Raw genomic sequence first — 22,343 nt, forward strand, 5'->3', positions numbered from 1 at the left:
TTGATCTCAAGACCCTGAGACCATGACCTGAGCTGAAACCAAGAGTCAGTCGCTCAACCGACTGAGCCACTCAGGTGCCCCCAGAGTGATCTTTCTAAAATGCATATCTGGAGCGCCTGGGTAGCCCAGTCATTTAAGTGTCTGACTCTTGATCTCAGCTCAGGTCTTGATCTCACGGGTTTGAGTTCAAGACCCACCCTGCGTTCCATGCTAGGCATGGAGCCTACTTAAAAAAATAATGAAAATAAAATGCAAATCTGATTGTGTTACTCCCTGGATTCTACATCTCCCTATCCAACTTTATCCCTTGCCCTTACCATCTGTTCCCTTCTCTCCAGCCATATGGAACAACTAGAATTCCCCACTGCCTCTAAACTCCTTTTGCCAAGAGTATGCCTCTTTTGTCTTGTGAACTCTTACAATAATAACGGAGCCTATCCAAGTTGTCATCCCATCATTTCCCTCTCCTTTATGCACTGATTACACTTTATACAGAGCTATGTTATGACACATTACAATTTCATAATTTTTTTAAAAAGATCTTATTTATTTGAGAGAGAGAGAGAGAGAGCACGAGCTCTCATGGGGGAGGGGGCAGAAGGAGAGAGAGAAGCAGGCTCCCTGCTAAGCAGGGAGCCCCGTGGGGCTCAATCCCAGAACCCTGGGATCGTGACCTGAGCCGAAGGCAGATGCTTAACCAACTGAGCCACCGAGATGCCCCTGAGTAAATGCTATTTTTGATAGCAATTATAAAATTCCTTTCAATCTTCTCCCACCATCTAATTATTCACCAGGTTCTATAATCTCAATCTATCTGATATCTCTGTTACCAGATTCTCCTCCATTTCCAATTTCTAAGGTTGACAAAACTATTTTTTAATTGCGTCCTGAGACTTGGGTGCTTCTTCAAACCAGGCCATCTTCAATAGAGCTGACAGTTATCTTTCTGAAACACACCTGGTTTTGTTACCTACTTAAAAAAACAACTTTGATGACTACCCATTTTGATTGTAGTTGGTTATTTCCTCAAAACATGGAAAGCTTGTCTATTGAGAGTTAAAAATAAAGGAATGCACAGTGGAAGGAGACACAATTCTCACTAAATCCAGGATTTTGACTAAACACTATAGCATAGTTTTTAATAACTTTAGGAACCCAACTCCAGTCCGCTCTTTAGCTCTATCTCCTATCACTCTTCCTCCTAATCCTCAACACACATCCTGGTTACCATTCTTAATGCATTGTTGTGTCCAGTATGCCGTATCACCAAGAAAATTCTTCCTCATCCTTGAAAGCCAGCATCTGGTTACCTGGTTGCTCCAAGAGATGGTATAAAGGGGCTGTTTACATAATCTTTATCAGTCCTCCAAAGCAAGCCAAATCAAAATAAAAATAAGATTTTTTTTTTGGTATGGACAATTGGACTGTTTGCAACTTCATATAAACTATGTATAAAAGCATCTTTTAAGGACATTTCTATTTTTATTGATCTATAACATACAATCGAAGTAAAAGCAAAGTACTTTCTATACATCTTCAAGCTAAGTCCCCTGCTGGCCTACACTTCCAACTAGATTGCAGCCACTAAGCCCTTTATAGAAATTCTGAAGGAGTCACAGACTATTAGTTGCTCTAAGAAGCTTTCTCTAATCTCTTTCTGACAAGCTCTTTGTAGCTTCTCCTTCTGGGCTCACACAACTCTGACCATATACCACTGTTATCTTACCAAATAATAGTATAGTTGTGTTATTTCTCTTTTAGTTTCTTCCACTAGGGTAGCTAATCCAGGGTAAGGACTCTATTTCAGTTTCCTCATGTGTAAAATAAAGATGATAAGAAGACAAATCTCATATAATTATTGTGAGAATTGAATGTTAGTGCATATTTAAAGCACTTAGCACAGTGTCTAGCATATAATAGGAGCTAAATAAATGTTAGCAATTATTTTTCCCTTTGTGTTTGTTAAATCATGAAGTACTAGCCCGAAGAGTCCCACAGCAAACAGACTGGTAGATGCACAAAAAGCATAAGAAAACACACATGTCCTGAAATTACCTAAGAGGTCACTACTTAAGCAAAATGCCTTCCCTATTACCTATTTGCAGATGTGACATGAAACTGAATGGCTTTTTAATGTATAGTAGTTTAAGAAGAAAGTTTTTAAGACCTTAGAACTAGGAGAGAAGTTTCATTTATAAAGTTTTGAATTTCTGAGCTATTTATTAAAAAGAACACATAAAACAATTTCACATTTGGAGAAAAGGAAATAACACAATGTCTTGGGAACTGGCACTGTTTCTGACTATCATACATTACTTCTTTATATTACAAACTACCTATAAATATACTTGCTCTCAGGCTTTATGAAAAAATCAAATGAGCATGTTGTGTGGTAGAAATAACATCAAATTAAAATTAAGGAATACTAGATTCTAGCCCACGAAATAGCTGTGGGACCTTGGGCAATCTTTTAATTCCTCTGGGCTTCAGAGTTATTTTTTGGAATTTGAAGGGATTAGACTAATCTCTAAATTCCCATCCGGCTTGAAAATACAATGTTCTTACAATGCTATATTTTAACCTTTCTCTTACATGGTTTCCCCCCTCACTAGAAACTGAACACCCTTTTTGTGAGTGGGAAACAGGAATCAAACCTTATTTAGCTTTGTACCTCAGTGCGTAGAACCAATGCCTCGTTTCTTGACTGAATGAATGAGTGCACCCTACAGAGCTTCTAGTTTAAAAAGGCATAGCAAATTTATGGTATAACAGGTTAGTGGCTAATGTTAATATAATTATGTTATTATACAACAATAACAAATGATTGTGCATTAATATGATTGTGGATATTCAATATACAGATTCATTCTATTGTTAATTTGTTGAAAACCATTATTTTAGAAAAGGAAATCTAAACCGAAAGGTTTCCTTAATTTTGACGAGAGAAATTATGTGCTAGTTACATAGTTTTTTTTTTTCAGTTACATAGTTTTGAGAGAGGCTAATTCTACTAAATTTCATCATCCTAAGAGCAGTGTCCACTTATATCAAGCAGGTATCGAAGTGATCACTCTCCAGTACCATTTTGTAGAAAAGATTTTTATCTTTGCCTTGCTACCAAAATTACAGACTGAAAGACAATGTGATCAAGGAAATAAGGAACTAGAGTATATAGACACATGGAGAAAGTAAGCATACATGCGTGTGTGTGCACATATACACACACAGTTTAACTCAGTAACTCAAATGCCTCATGCACCCATTTTAAAATTAATATTTAGTGCAGGCTTACTGCTGAAACAGTTTCAAAATATCTCTAATATGGAATGGAAAATGAAGAGTGATTAACTATAAAGTCTATATAGGTGAAACAAATGGACAGTTCTCCCACTTCTTTTGAACAAGGGCAGATGTCTCTCTCTGGATATACCCCAAAAAGAGAGTCACAAGGGATTCCATTTCTCTGTTTCAGTATCAATGTGACTGAAATTTGAAGTGCATTTACTTCACAATTTCCTGGACCTGCACTGTTGGGAAAGTGAAGGTTTTTTCTAATATTCAGCTATCAGGCTCAATCTGAGTTTGAATGGTACTCACTGATTAACTACATAAATTGACACAAGCACAATAAGTTTTTTATTGTTAAATTACTGTTACCATATGCAGAGCAAAAAGTAAAGGGACTGATCTACTTGTGCATTAACATTTTAAATTCTTGAATTATAAACAAGTGAACAAATGATCAGTTAGGAAAGGAAAACTGAAGGGTTTCTTTATAAGTCTACTAATTTCTCTAATAATTAATAAAACATGCTCAAAAATTTTAGAAAAACACCTTTTTCTACATATGATATATTAATAAACAAATTATGTTTACCTCAATAAACTGTAAAGACTCCTTCAATATTAAGGACAGTCTATCTCTGGCTAATGCAATTATTATTTGGATATAATATAAGCATCAAAAAATAAAGTGGTGGCATAGTTCAAAATTTTCCAAAGTGTTAATACTCTTAATGCTGAGTTTCCAGTTCCAGAATTGTCCATTCCCCTTGGGGTGAACAATCTTCAGAGGAAAAACTAGCCATGGTGATGCTTGCTGAGGAATCATCAAGGGGAGAGGTTAGTTCACTCCATCTGTTCAAAGTGTCAACATGTGCTTTACCCTGAGGTTTTGAGCTGTCTCGTGCTAAAAGTAGTGTCTGGCTGATTAGATACTGTGCTAAATTTAAGTCTTCAGGAACAGAATTCGTAATATTTAAGTTTGAATCCTGTTCAGAGAGCAGTTGCTTTAATAGTGTCCAATCTTGTTCTGCAAAGTGCTGATCATCTTCAAAATCCATGTCTGTAACATGTGTTTCTGATTCCATTTTCTGCTCAAATGCTTCTATTACATCCATCTCATATATTGGAGAGAGGGTTTTTGAAGGCCGATGGTCATACATGTAGGTTTGTGCCAGTGTGTCACAATCATCTATGTCTCCTGAAATAATTCATAATACTACACAATGTAAAAATTGCACATGTTGGTACCCCTCAGAGTTTTGTAGAACAATATTAAAACAATATAATAGTTATAGTCCAAAAAAACAGAATGGAAAAAATAACACTTATACAAAATTGACAAGATTATTGAGGCATTTCTTTTTCTATATTTAAAAAAAAAAAAAAACAACCGAAGGATGTTTAGCAGCAAAATCAACATAGGCAACTAACAATAATTCTCCATACTTTAATTTGAAAACTTGTGATACAGAAAACAACAAAAATTATTTAAACATAAACATAGAATGTGCACATGTATCTAATTCACTACAATATGAAATTAAAGAGAAAAAAAGACATGGTTATTTGATGGTGACTTTAAGTTAAGTCAGTTCCAAAAGGGGAATAAATACATTTTATCTAAAGCCTTATTTGTATATTGCACATGCAAAAGAGGATGCAAGCAAGGACAAACAAAAAAATACAAATTTAAAGAGCTCCCTATTGTTGTGATTTTGCTGAACAAGGGCTATTAATCAGTGTCTTTCTTAGTTCTGATATACAATAGTTATGCAGTCAGCCACTATTGCATATTTTAAATGTGGGTCATTAGTTTAAATTACTATAATAAGGAAGACAAACACACAAAACAATTAGACAGGAAATCATCTATACATATGAAATAAGCCTGGGCTTTTTTCATATATTATTGTTGCTTCTAAATATAATCTCTTTTAGGAAATGTATCTTTTTACTTGAAAGTTTTAGAATTATAGTGATCCTCAAAGTTTTAATCTCTGTAAAATGCATATAAATTGTAATAATTAATCTAGTTAAAATAGTTCAGTGCTTTTAGTTATATTACTATAGTTATTGCACAGCCCTCTTAGATATATACTAGTATAGTATAGTCCATAAAACATATCCAATGTATAATAAAATTTCTAATAGTCAAGAATTCTATGTTAAATTAGACATAAATAACTAAATAATAGCAAACTAAGTTTTTCTCTTTATTCTTTCATGTAAAATCTCTTAATAGATTAGCTCTAATAATAACCAAAATTTTACTAGATCTTAACTCTGCACTAGGATTTTAAGGGAACAATAAAGATTAACTAGCTAGTTTTCATATTATTAAGAAATTTAAGTTTTCTTTTGAAATTTGTATCTGTTACTTAAGTAATTATTCTAACTAAAATAAAACATTTGGGGCTACCTACAACTTCTAAAATTCTATAAACTCATTTTCTTATGGATTTAGCATTTCTATTTCTGTACGTTACCTGCAGATAAAGCAATATTAGCTTTTTTGGTAGCTGTAGAATGGTTCTCTTTCACTTGACCTTCCCGAGGCAGAAGTTGACTCCGACAGGAGTCCAGAAATTTTGTGGAGCTGTTCTTTGGTATGTCAGAATTGGGTTCTCTTTGATGAAGCTCCAAATGACATGGTCTTTCTTGAGATTTTATATCATTATCTGAGAGTCTGCTATGTTGCTGAAAGTCATTACCCACATTGCTTCCCCTGTTTACTTGTTTATCTTCTGGAAGAAGCTGTCTGCCTCCTTTGGACAGGACATCTACTGTGAACTTTTTTCCTGTGGCTGAAGCACTCTGTTTATCTTTCCTTGATGAGTCAATGCTGCTGGGACCCAAGAGAGAGCTTTCGTTTTTATATACACTATTGCCTTTATCTTGTTTACATTCTAAAATACTACCTTCACGTCCTTGTGTGTACCTGGAATAGCATGTCTTTCTATGATGTTCATGAGAAATGCCATCAAAAACATCAGAAGGTGAAAGAGAATTCACAGAAGGCTGAAAGGCAGTATGAGCTTCCCCTTCATCAGATCCTAGTTCTTCACATTCATCTACTGAAAGTAAGACTGATCTTTTAAAATTTTTAGTTGCAGAAAACTCGTGATTTTCATTTTCTGTTGCATCTTCAAAAGCCAAATTAATTATTCCCTGAAACTGCTGAGGAGCTGAGTTAGATGTACAGAAATTTTCTCCAACATTTTCAGCTTCAGATCTTTCATCTTCTGTTTCATCTGCTGAGGAAGAAACTTGATCTACTTCTTGAGCAAAATGGACACTGCCTCGTAGAATATTTTCTTTTTCCCTAGGGTGGGCTACTGTAGATCGAGACCAAATTTCTGGCCGTTTCCTAGGAATCTCGTCATCACTTGTCGAATTAACTTGGAAAAGATCATTACTACTTTGCTTTTTCATTTTCACCTCAATTCTTAAGTTACTGTCATATATTTTTAATTCTTCAGGAGTACTGGTATCACTGCTACTTCTTCCAAGAAAATCATGGCACAACATAGTGCCACATTTAGAAATGCCTCTGTCATTTGACCCATCATCATCCTGAGACCCTCCAGCATCATAGTCTTCAGATCTGGGCTTTATGTCATCGGAGGATGTGGTGGCACTGCCACTGTCAGATTCAGGACTCTCTCTCTGAGGCAGACCACTGGTACTCAAATTCCAGTGGCTCAAAAATGGAACTTCTGCAGTTTCATGGCTCTCTGGAGTTTCTGTTGTTTCCATATCTTTAGGAGAATTTTTTCCTGATATTTGTTCCAAAACACACTTGGACGAAATATCTGAGTCTGCTGTAGCATGTTTGATTTCACTCATAGCAGAGTCATCAGACAAGTGACGAGGAATTTTCTGTTCTTCTACATGAATTTTAGATTTTCTGTCATCTTGGAGAGAATTTAAGGTACCATTTGTCCTTTCAGGAACACATGGTAAAACATCTTTGACACATCTAATGCTTAATCTTTTGTTTATATCTTGTTTCCCTCCTTGCTTCTCCCTATCTGATACTGAATGGATTTGCTCTGCATTTGCTGAGTCTAAATCACAAACAGGATTAGAGTTCAAGGAGTTTTCACTGGGATTTGAAATCATGGATTTTAGGACAGTGGTGTTATAAAATTTTGGATCTGCATTACCACTCCCATCAGAAAGGCAATGTATTTTAGCTGTGTTGTGATGATCTGATTCTTTGCTGGAAAATTTTGTTTCACTTTTATGTGAACAAATCTGTTTTGACTCCAGTTCATGCTTTATTGATTTATCCAGATTTGAAATAGTTTGGCATTCTAATACTAATTTCTCTTTCTCTTGATTGCTTAATGGCTTTTGTGGGTCAGGTTTGCATGATGACTGGAATGCTTCTCTACTGCTGATTTCTGATGTGAGATTAATTAGAGGTTCATGAGGCTTCCGTTCAGAAATATCATCATCCTTGTTATTATTATCATGCACATCATGAAATATATTTTCTTGGACAACACATGTTTCACTTTTTAAAGGTCTTTGAGAAGAAGGCTGAGTTTTCAATATAACCTGTCCAGGAAGCGTTTTCTGTTTTGAATCTTTATTACTCAAAGTTTCACTTTTCTTAGACTGATTTACGTTTTTAGACATTGCCGCTATTTTTGCATTAACCTTAGGCAAAGGTGTGTGTCCTTGCTTGACAATTTTTTTCTTAGGTGTTTGTTTATCTGTAGTTGTATTGTGGTCCAATTTTGTCACATTTTCATCAGACTGCCTTGAAGAGACTGAAGATTTTACTGAATTTGGTGACTCGCCTTGAGATCCTAATAAAAGAAAATTTAAAAATATAATGCACTTTCTAATTTGTGAATGAAATGCAATATCTGTTTTTAAATTACATTGGAAGAAATAAAATAAACAATGAAATGACATATCTATGACAATGGACAAAAGATTAGGTGTTAGTAACATGATAAAATAAAAAATTTTTTATTACAAATATAGGGGGACTATTCCAGCATCTTAGCAAAATTACTTAAATAGGATCTTTCTTCCTCAAGAGTCTTGATCCTTATGCCAGAATTGGATTTGCATAAATAAATGAGGGTGCAAAAATCCGATTTTCTTATATCAAAAGAGCAGGAAGGGTCTTCCCTTTGACGTTTTTGAGGGAAAAAAAGATTGTTCCACACAGCTGAAAGAAGAATCAAGCTAAATATAAAATAGAAATGTTGAAGTTACTGGCTTTTTTTTTTTTCTGTCAAACATGAACAAAACTAATTTACTTCTCATAACAAGATCATTATTATTGTAGATCATTTGGGTTTAACTACTTAGATGTGCAGTGGAAACTAAAACTGGTAATTGGAGGGCAAGGATTAAGTTTGAGAATCTATTTGTTTACACTGGTTGAGTCCTAGAGATGATAATCAAAACTATCAAACAGAATTGCCAAATCTTTTTAAATGTTTAATTTTTAGTTATTACTAGAACATGAATAATTTTTCTCTGGCTTATTTTAAAATTTACTTTCAGTATTAATTCATTATCAAACTCAAAATTGTTTTTAGGTTTTTACATACTGCTCTTAACCTACATGAATGCTTAATGCATAAAGCAAATTAATTTTAAAATCAGTTATTAAGTCAGCTAAGTATGCAACCTGATCAGTATGCTTTTCTTTCTTAGAACATGGCAAAACAACAGGCACAGCACAGAGGGAAAATTCTTCTTCCTATATATCACAGTTCTCATGACTGTGCCATTACTTTTTTTTTTTATGTTATGTTAATCACCATACATTACAACATTAGTTTTTGATGTAGTGTTCCACGATTCATTGTCTGCGTACAACACCCAGTGCTCCATTCAGTACATGCCCTCCTTAATACCCATCACCAGGCTAACCCATCCCCCCACCCCCCTCCCCTCTAGAACCCTCAGTTTGTTTCTTACTTTTTTAAAGGGCTCTAATATTAGTGCTGGTTTTGCACATGGAATTCCTATAGTTATCAATGAAACTGAAGAAACCTGGGCATAATATATAGAAGGACCAAAAATACAGATAAATTAGTGACTCCCTTAATTACTTCTCATAAAAGACAATAAAAACCAAACCCACACCCTGAAATACCAAAATACTTATCTAGGGGTGCCTGGGTTTCACTCTTGGTTTTGGCTTAGGCTCAGGTCACGATCTCAGGGTCCTGAGATCCATCCGCCCGCCTCCTCCCCAGCTCTGCCCTCCAGAGCCTACTTGGGACTCTTCCTCTGACCCTCCCCCTGCGTGCAGGCCCACGCTCTCTCAAATAAATAAATCTTTAAAAAAAAAAACACTTATCTAAAAGTAAAAGTGTAAAATCTCTATAGTATTACACAAATCTAAAATGAGTGAAACCATGTTAGATTCTTATTTGTTGCTAAAGTTCCAAATCAGAGTTCTGCTTATTCAGTTTAAACACAGAAGTAATACCCAGGATTATATCGGCTTTACCTTGAGTTTTAGCAAGATTAGACGAGGCGTTTTTTGTCCTCTGCTGAGCTGTAGCACACCCACTGCCACTTCCTTTTCTCTTTAAAATTGCCTGTGGTACTGGATCACTATATCCTTTGCTAGTGACCTTCTTTAGCACACTAAGAAAAATGATTTGCATTCAGTACTGCACTCAGATGGCAACACATGAACTTTTAAAAAACTCATATATGAAATATATTTTTTCTCAAAGAAATTAAAAAGTATCTTTTTTTCAAAAAATAGAAAAACCTTATGTTCACAGGACTTTACGTTTATAAACCTGCAGGTCAAGTATGACAAAGCAATACATAATCAAGTGCCACAAGTGTAATCTATCATTTTGTATCAATAATCAATCATTTTTCATATACTATTTTCTTTTAATAAAGTTTTAAAATATTGTGTAAATAAATATATTCTCTAACAAAGAAGAAAAGATATTTTTTAAATATTTAGCTAGAAGTTAGCATATAATTAACTTTCAGAGAAAGCTAATATATAGGTAAAATAACTAATGAAGATTTACCCGCTACTTATATTAGTTTCTTCTTGAATCCCTTTTTTATTTGAAGTTCCACTGGTAACTTTTGAAACAGGTCGAGATTTTACTGCTGTAAATTAAGAAAAAGTCAGTCATGAAACAGAACACTGAATATGTAAAAGTCATGCATAAATTCACTGGCCAGACACTATATCCAAAAATAAACGTTAATGTGGGAAGAAGTATGTTTTCTCTCAGTTTGCATGAACACATGTAAATAAATGCCTTCTGGCATCTGAAACTAAATAAACATCCAAACACAGAATCATTTTTTTCTAGGAACTTTAACTGTCAGGAGCTATTCAAAGTGAGGGTACTAAAACCCACCTACAGTAGAAGTTTTGGTACTTTCCACACTGTTTTTTACTGTCTGTCCTGGAGATTCACAAAAGGACAGTTTATCACCTGAAGGCTTCTCTTCTCCTACTGATCCATTTTCTTTTGGTTCATTCAGGCATTCAGTGGAAATCAGTAATTCCATACTTGAATTGGTCGATCTGCTGGAAGGCCCTGCGATGCTGAGGCATGGAGAATCTTTTCCTGTCACTTTCTTCAAAGGCTTTGCTTTGGCTTGCACATTTAAGTTTCCAGTGAGTACCTTGGGTCTGGCACCTGTAATGTGCCCTTCCTGATTTCTCACTCCTTTCTCATTTAATGAATTTTTCTGTCCATTTGCTGCTGCTGCTGATCTTTCCACAGCTTGTCTAGGCGACGTGTTTGTTGACTTAGCATTATCACTGTTTTCTGTTTGGGACTTTATTATAGCTTTGGGCTTTCCAGAAACATTCTTCCCCCCAGTTTTAAGTTCTTTTGTAACCTTAGATGCTGTTTTTGTACCACCCTTTTCCTTTAAATCATCATGTTTCAAAGTTTTATTTACAGTGTTTCTATTAGTACTTGAATGTCCAGATGCTCCTAATCCATCAGATTTCATCTTTTGCTTAGCAGAGGGATAATTCCAACAATCCTTCTTGATATTTCCTCTCCAAGATTTGTTTTTTATAACACCAGAGTCAGAAACTTGTCTCCTTTGCTACAAAGAAGAAAAAAATTCTTTAGAACTTGACTGAAGTCTTTGACTTACAGTACTTTGTTTCAATAAGCCAGCTTTTCAAAGAGGAGAAAGTAAAGATCACATTATGATATAGGGCCACTCAAAATTTGAATTATCTTTGACCATTTGAATGTATCTTTAGTCACATTCCCTTAATTGAATCTGAAATATAGCATAAAAAATTAAGAGGCAATTCTTTTTTAAAAAGGCATACTATTTAGCTTTGTGAAGTTATGGTACAGATTAACACCTAAAGGTGTCAGGATGCCGTGGGTCAATGATAACAATGCCCAATATTTTTTGAGGGCCCACTCCCAGGTTCTGTGCTAAAACACTTTTCATACGTTATCTCACTTAATACTCACAACACTCCTATGAGAGAGCTCCTGTTGCTATCTCTATTTCGTAAACAAGAAACGGGATTAAATCCGGTATGTGATTTACCAAGGTCACATGCTTGTAAGGATGGAAGTAGGACCTGAGCTCATGATTTACTGCTTTAAGCAGGTAGTATAATGCCGGCTTATATATGGTATAATTTGAGGGACATTATAAAGATTTTCATTAAAAACTGTCTCTTCAATCCTATCCAAATGCCAGAAATTTTATCACTAAAGGTTTAATCCTTGGAGCTGGGGGCTGCAAGCCCCTGGGAAACGAGACAGTACCTCTGAAAAGTTTGGCTTTTGGAAGAAACAAAATAGTAATACAGCTCTGGCTATATGGAGAAAGTGGAGGAAAAGGGGTCCTAAAAATAGGTGAAGTAGGTAAAAAGAGGAAAAGAGGACACTTAAGACACTGAAGACAATGCGCCTATATCATTTTGGTTAGAACCAACCTTGCTATGGAAGGAAATAACAACATTTTAAAAAGTGGTAGGAAGTGCAGAATAAAACTTTAAGATTATATTGCCACTCTTTATGAAATACGTACCCCCCTTTGAAAAGCTGTATGAAACTGCAGAGGTCTGAGGAAAAGCCTGTGCTGTCTTCATCTTTTTATCCCTTAGAACTGTGCCTATAACATACTGGGTACTCAAAAAATGTGATGCACGTTGTCAAACCTGAGCATATATTGATATACAGTTCAAGGGCTAATATTTCTGAATATAGAAAACTTCCATTTACATTAAAAATTTGTCTAAGATAAAGATAACATATATGGGGGGTGTGAACACACACACACACACACACACACACACACACACACAGTAATAAATAACCTGGCTAAGTTTAAGGAAAAGCTAGGTGTAGTGCTAATAAAGGTAATCATTAGGTTCTTGTCTCTTATCTTTAATTGACTTAGGATATTTAAGAAGTCATTAACATCTCTGGGCCTCACATTCTGTATTTCTAGAGGGTGGAGACTGGTCCTACTCAGGGCAGTGTTCCAGGATTCTATGTAATATTTATAAAGTTCAAATAGGTTTGGTCCTCATTTTTTGTTTTCTTGATCAAATCTTAGCTCAAAAAATAACCTTTCTCTATTTTTAATACCTAAAATCAGGTAGACTTCTGATTTTAGACTTCTTCTCACCCTTAAAATTGATCTACTTAATTTACTGTATCCTTGAATCTGTCTATTTTAAATTTAGCATCATGCTATGGGTGAGATCTATGCAGTATATAGGGTAACCATACTCCTTTAGAAACTTTATATTAACATAGTATAGCATGATGAGGATTCAATGTATACACATATCTAGGCATTCTCTAACTTATATCTGCAAAGTTTATATATATTTCTTACATACAAATGGCCAGGTGGGAAGATGCATGCTACTGACAAATATGAGACCACATGCTATTGAGAAAAATGAGAAAAAGAGGGCAACTCTCAAGAGAATTCCCCTTAGACACCCTTTTGGTTCCAGTACTATTCCTTTTTTTGTTTGTTTGTTTAACTTTTTATTGTAGTAAAATTTACACATAATCAAAAGAAGATAGAATAGTATAATGAACCCCCATGTACCTATTATCCAGCTTTAACAGTGATCAGCTCCTGGCCAGTTTTGTTTCATATGTAACTACCATTTTATTTTGAAACAAGTCCCAGACATCATTACCTTAAGTATTCTGGTACCAGCACTCTTCTTAAATCTGTCTTACCTCATTAACCTTCTCCCACTTTCAGAAGATCTCATCTCTTCTTGTAAAACACATTTATTCATTCCGTACTTACTGAGCACTTACTACATACCAAATAATTGCACATTAATTGTTTCACTTAATTTTCACAATAATTCTGCTAGGTTTTATTAGTCCATTGTACAGACAAGCAAGCTCACCTATGGCCGAGATAACAAATGTGAAGTCAAGGCCACACTGTCCTGGCAACTGTGCCAGGTGGCAGTGTTGCATCCCTTGCGCTTGGCTGGAGAGCCTTCTTCCTCCACCCAGCCTTCCCTCCCACACTCCCACACACACTTTCCCGCCCCTATGTAGGGGTAGGCAAAAACACCTTAGGCAGATAAAAAATGACGCTGAGAGGCCCCAGGAAACCTGTACCCTGCACTCAGCCTTTTGGCCTCATGGAGGCCACACATTTTCCATTTCACTCCCTCACAAAACCAATAAAATTCTAGGTAAGGATTTAAAAAAAAAAAAAAAAAGTGAAGTCAAGGTTTTAATTCTTATTATACGATGTCCAGCACCCATTTCAGTATACTGCCCTTCTGAGGGAAACATATTACCCGGTTTTCTTCCCACTGTGGTTAACAGCATAAACCTTCAGGCAACCTGAATGCCAGGAAGGTAAGGAAGAGCAATGAGAGTCTGTTCTCTTTCACTGTAAGGCAAGGAAAGAAGAAAAGCCTGGTTGATAACAGTGAGTAGAACAGCAGAAACAAAGGCAGATCGGGTAATTCTTGGGGGCCCTAAAAAAACACTGGGGATAACAGGGAACATAGAGAAAAATATCCTAAGTTACCACTTCTTAGAGTATGTTCTGTGCAACTGTACAGTATAACTAAGAATGGTCAAGGGCGAGTCTAGCAGCGTTCCATGCTTAGGGGAAGAAAAATGTTTCACATTATAATAAATACACCAACTCATTTGTGTGTGGGAAGGGATAAAAAAAAAAAAGACAAAATTTACCATCTTAACCATTTTTAAGTGGGAAGTCCAGTAATGTTAACTATATAGACCTTGGGCAACAAATCTCTAGAACTTTCTCATCTTGTAAAACTGAAATTCTATACCCACTGAAAAATTGCCCTTTTCCTATACCTCCAGCCCCTGGCAACTGCTATTCTCCTTCTTGTTTTTCTGAGAGTTTGACTACTTTAGATACCTCAGATAAATACAGCAAGTAACTTTTAAAGTAAAACACAACTAACTATACTCTTGGTACTGATTGCCTTTTTCACACCAAAAATGTACTGTGTGAATTAAAATCTTAGTATAGAGAAAACTGGGCCAACTAAAATCTTCTTTAAGAAGTAGGTTAATTAGAAAATTAGACATTGAATTAGGTCTAGAATTTTAGACAACTTCTCATCTGTTGGAATAGCTCCAGTATGTTAGTTGCCAAAAAGGTTTTCAAGGAAATAAAAAAGGTAGAATAGCTCACTTCCTATGCCAGCTGGGTATTAAAAATCCACATAATTTAAAAATTTATAGAATATTTGCTTGATTAAAGACTCAAAATTATTTTCATTAAGAAACAGCTTTACTTAATGAAAGAATACATTTAAACAATCACTGAAATATAAAATAATGAAATTTAAATTATTTAGCTTCTTTTTTCATTTGGACCTGTAAAATTTTAAAAGTTTACCTGAGAACTACTGAATACAGGCTTTTTGCCAAGTCTTCGATCATCACCTTTGTCAAATGCAGCTGTAGAAAGAAACAATTTATTTTTATAGGAAACACTAACATTACCATAAAAGTAGAGGGAAAACAGTATGAAAAAGGTCATGTTTTAATGGAAGTAACTTAAAAAAGGCTAAAAGCAATCTAGTACACACAAATAATTCCATATTATATTTTAGAACTTCTTTTTTAAAGAACCCTATTTTCAATCTTATTTTCTGGTCTCTATGGATTTTATATTATTAAAATTAATAATAAATGTAAAATCTCATGAGAGGATTCATACATTTACAAAAAACGAGAATTTTCTCAAGCTGTGAAGTTTTAGAGATAACTGGTTTCATTTAGTTTTCCAAATTTCAAAAAATTATGGATTGTGGCAAATGTAATATTTTATAAACCATTAAATATGAGAAAGTGTCTATCCTAAAAAATGTAAAAATACTCTGTTGAAATTAACTACAAATATTTCCTGGTTTTGCAGCGATATCATGAGGAAGAAGGAAAGAGAAGAGAAAAAAATAAGGTCCTGTTGAAAATAAAACAAGAAACAATCTTCAAACCTATATCATTCTTTTTAGAATTAATAAAAATTCACTTTCTAGATTAGGTTTAAATGGGAATTATTGGGGAACTCATGTTTTTATATTCTTCAAATAAGAATCTGAATGACGTCAGGAAAATATATAGAGATAATGGGATGAGAGCTATAAATATAGTTCAGCTAATGTATTTATTTCTTTTGAAGGTTATATTTCAAACTATTTAAAACATAGTTTGAAGAAATATCATCTCCAAAATCATTTGTTATTTATTAAAACAGCTGGTGAAAAATATATTAAATTATATGTAACATTCCCATTGCATCTTCTACTACTTGTGTTCTATAGGATCTGTGCTATAAGACAAAGCAGGATCCTAGAAATGGTATTATAAGGACTGATTTATACTAAGCAAATGACTTTGCACTATCCTATACAAAAAGAAATTAATATAAGATTTCTCCCAAAGGTCAGTAACTCAATTAGAATATAAGAAATGCTATAACAAAGACAATCTAGAATCATTCCTTTATCTGGGGTTTCCCAATGCAGTAACTATCTGTAAGTCAGGACTCATTATAATTCAACATACTGAAGATTAAAAAAAATATATTATTACACTGATAGGATAGATTGAAAAGTTCTTTTTGACAATTAGTACAATTACCAATAACATTTTATTTTACATATGTATACATATATATTTGTATGTATTTTTAATTAGCACTTTATAGAATTAAGATAAAGAACGTTGTTTAAGGCACAACTTAACTATGAAATCCTCTAAAATGAAGAAAAACAAAGTTTACTACCAATCAGAAGAGAGCTGAATGACACCTCATGCAATGCCGATCTTATTTCTTCACACTGAATAGATTTTTGTAGTAAAAACTGTCATCTAAAAATCAGTATAGAAATAGTCATAAGGAAAAAAAATCTCAAATTCCTGAAGACCTTGCGATTTTCATTGTTTCATGATTTTGTTCTTTCATTATTTTGTTGGAATTTCTGTGAAAAGTGCTCTTCAGTTCACATCTAGCTACACTATCATGTTATGCTCATAATGCAAGACAGAGCAAATCATATTCTGACTATCCCATTAAAGAATTTAACATATCTATGTACTATCAAGAATATATCACATATGGCTTTCATGTTTTATAGTACAAAAACGTTCGCTTCCTAAAATATAGTCTCTTAAAATGTTTTTAAAAGTATACTTGCTGAATCTGCAAATATTTTTTCTAAGGCACCTGCTTTAACCCAAAAATAGTCATGAAGCCATTTTTAGTTCCACACCCTCAAAATTTTTATCTTAATATTTTTGAAACAAACATACATTCTGAGCATTATACATCTTTTGTTTAATGCTAACGTTTCAAATGGTACCTATTAAATGTCAGAGACTACTGTGAGGCTCCTGAGGGACACTCCGCAATACCACACACCGTATCACTGAACCAATCAATTGTGAAATAAAGCCATCTAGTTTAGACAAAACCACAAGAAATGATATATTATGCAAAAGATGGAAAAGCTTTATGGCAAAATATATCTAAAAAGGAAGAGAAAGTATGTTTGGTAATATGTTCTACATGGATTACATTTTCCTATACTTCTAATCTCTTTATAAGAACGCTTTTAAGCAAATTTAGCTGGAACATTGCTGCTAATATAGAGTAGGATTAAAAACTGATAAATACATATATAAAGGAAATGAATCATTTTCCAAGAACAGCAAAGCATGATTTATTAAAACTGCCTAAACATACTATCACTAGTTTCAATTAGCAAGCTATTATTGAACAGAAGCAAACAATATTAATCCCACCACTTATTAGCATCCCCTCAAAATATCTCGTCACAGAGATCGTAAAATAAGAATAAAAAATCTCAAGGCTAACATACCTGCTTGGATTTTCTGTTGATCATCTGTGCTCATCAGCTTCCAGCTTTCTGTGTGACGAACAGCATAGAAAGACTGAACCAGGAAGATCCACAGCTTATCACGCAGAGCCTGGATCTTGCACGTAAAACCCTGTGTTCAAGCAACAAATCAGCAGCTGGTGAGAGCCACATTGTCATAGCAACCAGTCATTATTCCTTTCCGAATCTACTTACTCCTAAGCTAGATCAATGATGTCATCACTTAGATTTTTTAAATCGTCGGGTACATGTTATTTATGAAGGCTTACTCTTCAAAAACAGAATTTTATAGTGAACATGAAGCTAAACCTTACCCTTTTAACCAAACATTATTTTAAATCACCAGTGGCCTTTACATGAATACCTTCTACAGCCTTTTCAAATCAACTATGACATTACAAGGTCAAATACTCTATGTAACAGTAATAAATATGATGAAATTTTTTATCTTTCTTGTTGAACAAATACAAAATGCCAATAATTTGCAATAAGCTTACTAACATTGATTAAGTGCATTTAAAAATAGTATCTTAATTTTGCTTTTTCCTAGTCAATCCAATTTTAAATATGATTTTTTTTCTGAAGACAAAAAGGAATTAAGAATATATTATAAAAATAAAAATAGATTATTAAAAATTCTAAAAAATTATTTAAAATGTTCTGTAAGTTTTATATGTAGGACATTTAATACAGTGACAGGGGAGAAATACTAGAGTTACACTGTACCAATTAATATTGTTAAGTTCCAAACTATGTTTAGAATTAGTGAGTCAAACTGCCAAATTCTGAACTTTTGCAGTATGTCTGTTTAGAGGTAAATGAAATTAAAAAATTTTTATTTTATGAAAAATTCCAAACAAACACAAGGGTAGGGACTATAACCAACCCCCCATCACCTAGTTTCAATGAACCATGCAACATTTAAAATGTGCATATATTTTAAAATCTTAAAACAATTCAAATATTATATCATTTAAATAAATTTTCATCACTTTCAATACCATTTCCTTTGTACTGTCAGAGTTCAGTAATGTGTCCAGAGCCATAAGAAGAGAGCAACTATTCTCAGTGGTAATGTTTTCTTCAATTGCTTTTAAAATTTTGTCCAATAGATCAGCTGTGCTGCTCATTGCTTGTGACTACAAAACAGAGACATTTATATTTAATAGGAATACATGTAAAATGTGTAAGAAATGTGAAAGTCTGGCTTAACAACAGACCATTTATCATAACTGGCCATATGAAGTCAACCAGAAATCTTATCCTCTGTTAATAATATAATTATTATAATTACATAGTTACGATAATAACCATTATTATAAAAATCCCTTTCCTTTAAAAAAATATCTGCACACAACACACACACACACACACACACACACACACTGTTCCTAGGAGGCAAAATAGTCCTAAAAATGGAACTAGAAATAAATAATCAAAGTTCTTTATTCAATAACTAAATTTACAACAAGTGGATCCCCAATAAGACCGAGAATTTTGCATGGACCATAACTGTATTACTGACAGAACAGTATCTTTATGACTGGTTTCTAAAATATGGCTTATGCTGATTGAGAGCTACTGTTGGCCAGAGTTACATTATGCCTTGCCAGTGCATTCATACCTGCTCCCTCCTGCCTTCATTATCTTGTGAGCCAAAAATCCTGTCCATCACTGCTCTAAATCCTATGCAAGCGTGCCATCTGCTATGGAATTTATTTAAGTCACACTAATTTAATCAAAGGCAACCTGCATTTGAAAACTCTTACATAATGGTAATCAGAATACAAAGATGGGGCTAAATATAGGATATAATTTTAGACATAGTACCTGTAAGAGAAGAGCAAAATTTTCACTTTGAATGATCTTGGAGAAGTTTTCTATAATAAATGCAATACATTCTTCTTGCAGCTGAGATGCCATAGTCAGTGCTACTTCTGTCCACTTCACTCTGGGTAAGCTGATGATTAGCCTGTCACTTTCCATCAGAAGAAAAGCAGCATTCTTATCATTCTTATAATTTCAAAAAAATTGGAAAAAAAAGTTAATTACTATTCATATATAACTTTCTAAGCAAATAAAATACTTTTGTTTTCTTATGATGTTTCCTGCAAAAAAAAAACCCCAAATTCCAGGTAGCTAATGTCTTTGTCATTACTTATAATATTTATTTGTTCATTCAGAATTATCCAAAAGGGCAAAATTTGAGCTGGGAACAAACCACCTCTAAAAAACCTGAGAACAGAGGTATAATATAACTACAAAGAAAAACTTGACCTCTCTGTGATTTTCACTACTGAATTAGTTTTTGTGCTTATAGATATCATTCATAACTATATGGCTACACTGACATAACCTTAATTCTTTTCTGACTATAAAATACATGTACTTTATTACAAATTTAGAAAGGTTAAAAATTACTTATATTCTCCAATGATTTTCTTCCTCCTGTCTAATTAGGTAAGACTCTATATTTTATTCATTTAATGATGATTCATTTTTATACCACAGGAAAAAAATATTCATGAATACTGATCTCTATGGAAGGCAGAATGACAATTTACAAATACCATGTGCTGCAAGGGAAAGGAAAAAATGGCAACGTATACATTACTTTATCTTATTCATATTTGATTTCTAGTTCTTGAAACAATGCTTAGTAAATAACTGTTTAATGAGTAAATAGTTATCTAATAGATAGTAGCAGATTGAAAAACATGGCCACAAACTGTTTGTAGCTCCATCCATTGAGAGTTGGAATTTATTTACTCATCCCTTGAATTTAAATTGGCCTTTTCACTTGCTTACAGAAATAGTGGTACTGTGCAAGTTCCAGAGCCAAGGTCTCAGGAAGCCCTGCAGCTTCTGTCTTTATGCTTTTGCAATTCTGGGACCACAAAGCCATGAAGGAGCTGGGTAAGAAAGAGCACATAGAGTGGGAACCCAAGCTCCAACTTAGCCACCAGCTAAAAGCAGCTGCAGGACAGAACTCAGGAAGAATCAGTAGAAGAATAACCCGGTCAACCCACAAAATTATGAGAAATAATAAACTGTAGTTTTAAGTCACTTAGTTTTGGGATAGTCTGTTAAAGAGTAATAGATAACTGATAAATCTGGAAGTGACAGACTGAAATCCTTAACATAGGCTGCATGATGTAAACTTTGCACACCCTTTGTATGTTTCAGATCTCAACTCAAACTCTATCTTCCCTGATCTCTAGCCCTACATCAGATCCCTTTTATATGTGCCATCAGAGAACCTGTCCCTTCTCTTTAGAGTACTTGATTCATTTGTAATTATTCGATCATGAACACAACTACTTGATTAATATTTGTCTCTCTCACTAGGCTTTATGTTTACTGAGCGTGAAACCATGTCTGTTTTGGCTCACCACTATATCCCCAGGGCCTAGTACAGAATTGGGTCATAGTAGAGCCTCAAATATTTGTTCATTTCTTAGCATCATCAGAGGGTGAGAGTCTATATGTAAATTCCTAAGCTGAATTAAGTTTAATCCTTGAACAACAAAACTTTTAACATTTTACCCACTTACCAAGAATTCTTTTAAAATGTATTATATAGTTCCCTTACTTTATTAGAGTAAAAATATCGTACATTGCTATAATTCCTTTTATTTATTTATTTATTTATTGGTACCAAAACCCTTTCCTCCTCTGGTGACATCCTGAGTAACTGTGCTTTTAAGCAATAAGCTCAATTTGCTCTACTATAGGGACTGTTCTGGTGGTGAAGCCAAATGTAGGGTATTCAAATAAACTTGGCAGGTATCTACAAAGTGCTGACTACACACATAATGTTATGTGCTATGACAATTAAAAAAAAATACAGATATAAAGTATAGTAGTAATTTATGTTGGAATCTGTTGGAAAACTAAATTTGGACATAAATGATAACATAGGTGGTATGTGATCTTATTCCAATACTGATCTGAAGACATAACATTAAATGTTAGAGTTCAAAGAAGGTTGAGGTTCAAAGGAAGAAGAAAATGTAATACATTTCTAGACCAAACACATAAAATTTTAATCCAACAGTTAACATATGTTCCAAATTTCAACAATATATAAAGGGTAGTACTAAGTCACCCATTTTCCCTCCTCCCAATCAATATTATTTATTTTCTGTATCTTTCCAGAGTTATTTCATACATACACACACAAGAAATATATGTAACATTGCCCTTATTTTACTCAAATGGAGGAATTAATATGAATGATACTCTATACTCGACCTTTATACTTAGAGTACAACTTAAATATTTTTCTTATCTGAATATAAAGAGCCTTGTTATTGTTTTAACAGCTACATAATAGCCCACAATATGGATAAATCATTCAACCAACCCTCCACTTATATTTACATTGTTTCTGATTTTTTGCTGTTACAATGTTGTAATGAAAGATCATGTAAATAAAATTATTTCATACATATGGGAACATTTCTATAGGATAAATTCCTAGAAACAGAATTGCTGGGTCATTACTACCTGTCTTAGCTTGGGTTCTGCCTAAACCCCGAGCCTGAGAAACAGGCTTGTATGCAGATTATTTATTTTGGGAAGTGATCCCAAGAGAATCTGAGGGCATTAGGGAAGTGAAACAGGGAAGGAGGGTAAGCCAATGGAAGGGTATGTTTTCCTTCTTTTTTTT

At 34.0% G+C, this 22,343-nt stretch overlaps 2 protein-coding genes across 6 annotated transcripts in view; both read right to left on the reverse strand.

The window, feature by feature from the left end:
• CUNH1orf146 (chromosome unknown C1orf146 homolog) overlaps positions 1-15,227 on the reverse strand; it is a 78,763-nt gene extending 63,536 nt beyond the window's left edge. The window contains exon 1 of the mRNA XM_032423850.1: positions 15,166-15,227. The gene's annotated coding sequence lies outside the window, so the exon portion shown is untranslated. The remainder of the gene's footprint in view (positions 1-15,165) is intronic.
• BTBD8 (BTB domain containing 8) overlaps positions 724-22,343 on the reverse strand; it is a 104,869-nt gene continuing 83,249 nt past the window's right edge. For 3 of the 5 annotated variants that reach the window (XM_032423812.1, XM_032423803.1, XM_032423795.1), the window contains 9 exons: positions 19,502-19,684; positions 18,673-18,810; positions 17,654-17,783; positions 15,166-15,227; positions 10,662-11,367; positions 10,320-10,404; positions 9,773-9,912; positions 5,772-8,102; positions 724-4,483 (listed from right to left, as the gene is read on the reverse strand). In XM_032423812.1, coding sequence (XP_032279703.1) covers positions 4,014-4,483; positions 5,772-8,102; positions 9,773-9,912; positions 10,320-10,404; positions 10,662-11,367; positions 15,166-15,227; positions 17,654-17,783; positions 18,673-18,810; positions 19,502-19,684 — 4,245 coding nt within the window. In that variant the 3' untranslated portion in view covers positions 724-4,013. The remainder of the gene's footprint in view (positions 4,484-5,771; positions 8,103-9,772; positions 9,913-10,319; positions 10,405-10,661; positions 11,368-15,165; positions 15,228-17,653; positions 17,784-18,672; positions 18,811-19,501; positions 19,685-22,343) is intronic. The other 2 variants (XM_032423819.1, XM_032423828.1) reach the window with 1 other exon arrangement.

This window comes from Phoca vitulina, unplaced genomic scaffold (assembly GCF_004348235.1).
Source record: "Phoca vitulina isolate PV1807 unplaced genomic scaffold, GSC_HSeal_1.0 scaffold2, whole genome shotgun sequence".
NCBI classification, from domain to species: Eukaryota; Metazoa; Chordata; class Mammalia; order Carnivora; family Phocidae; genus Phoca; species Phoca vitulina.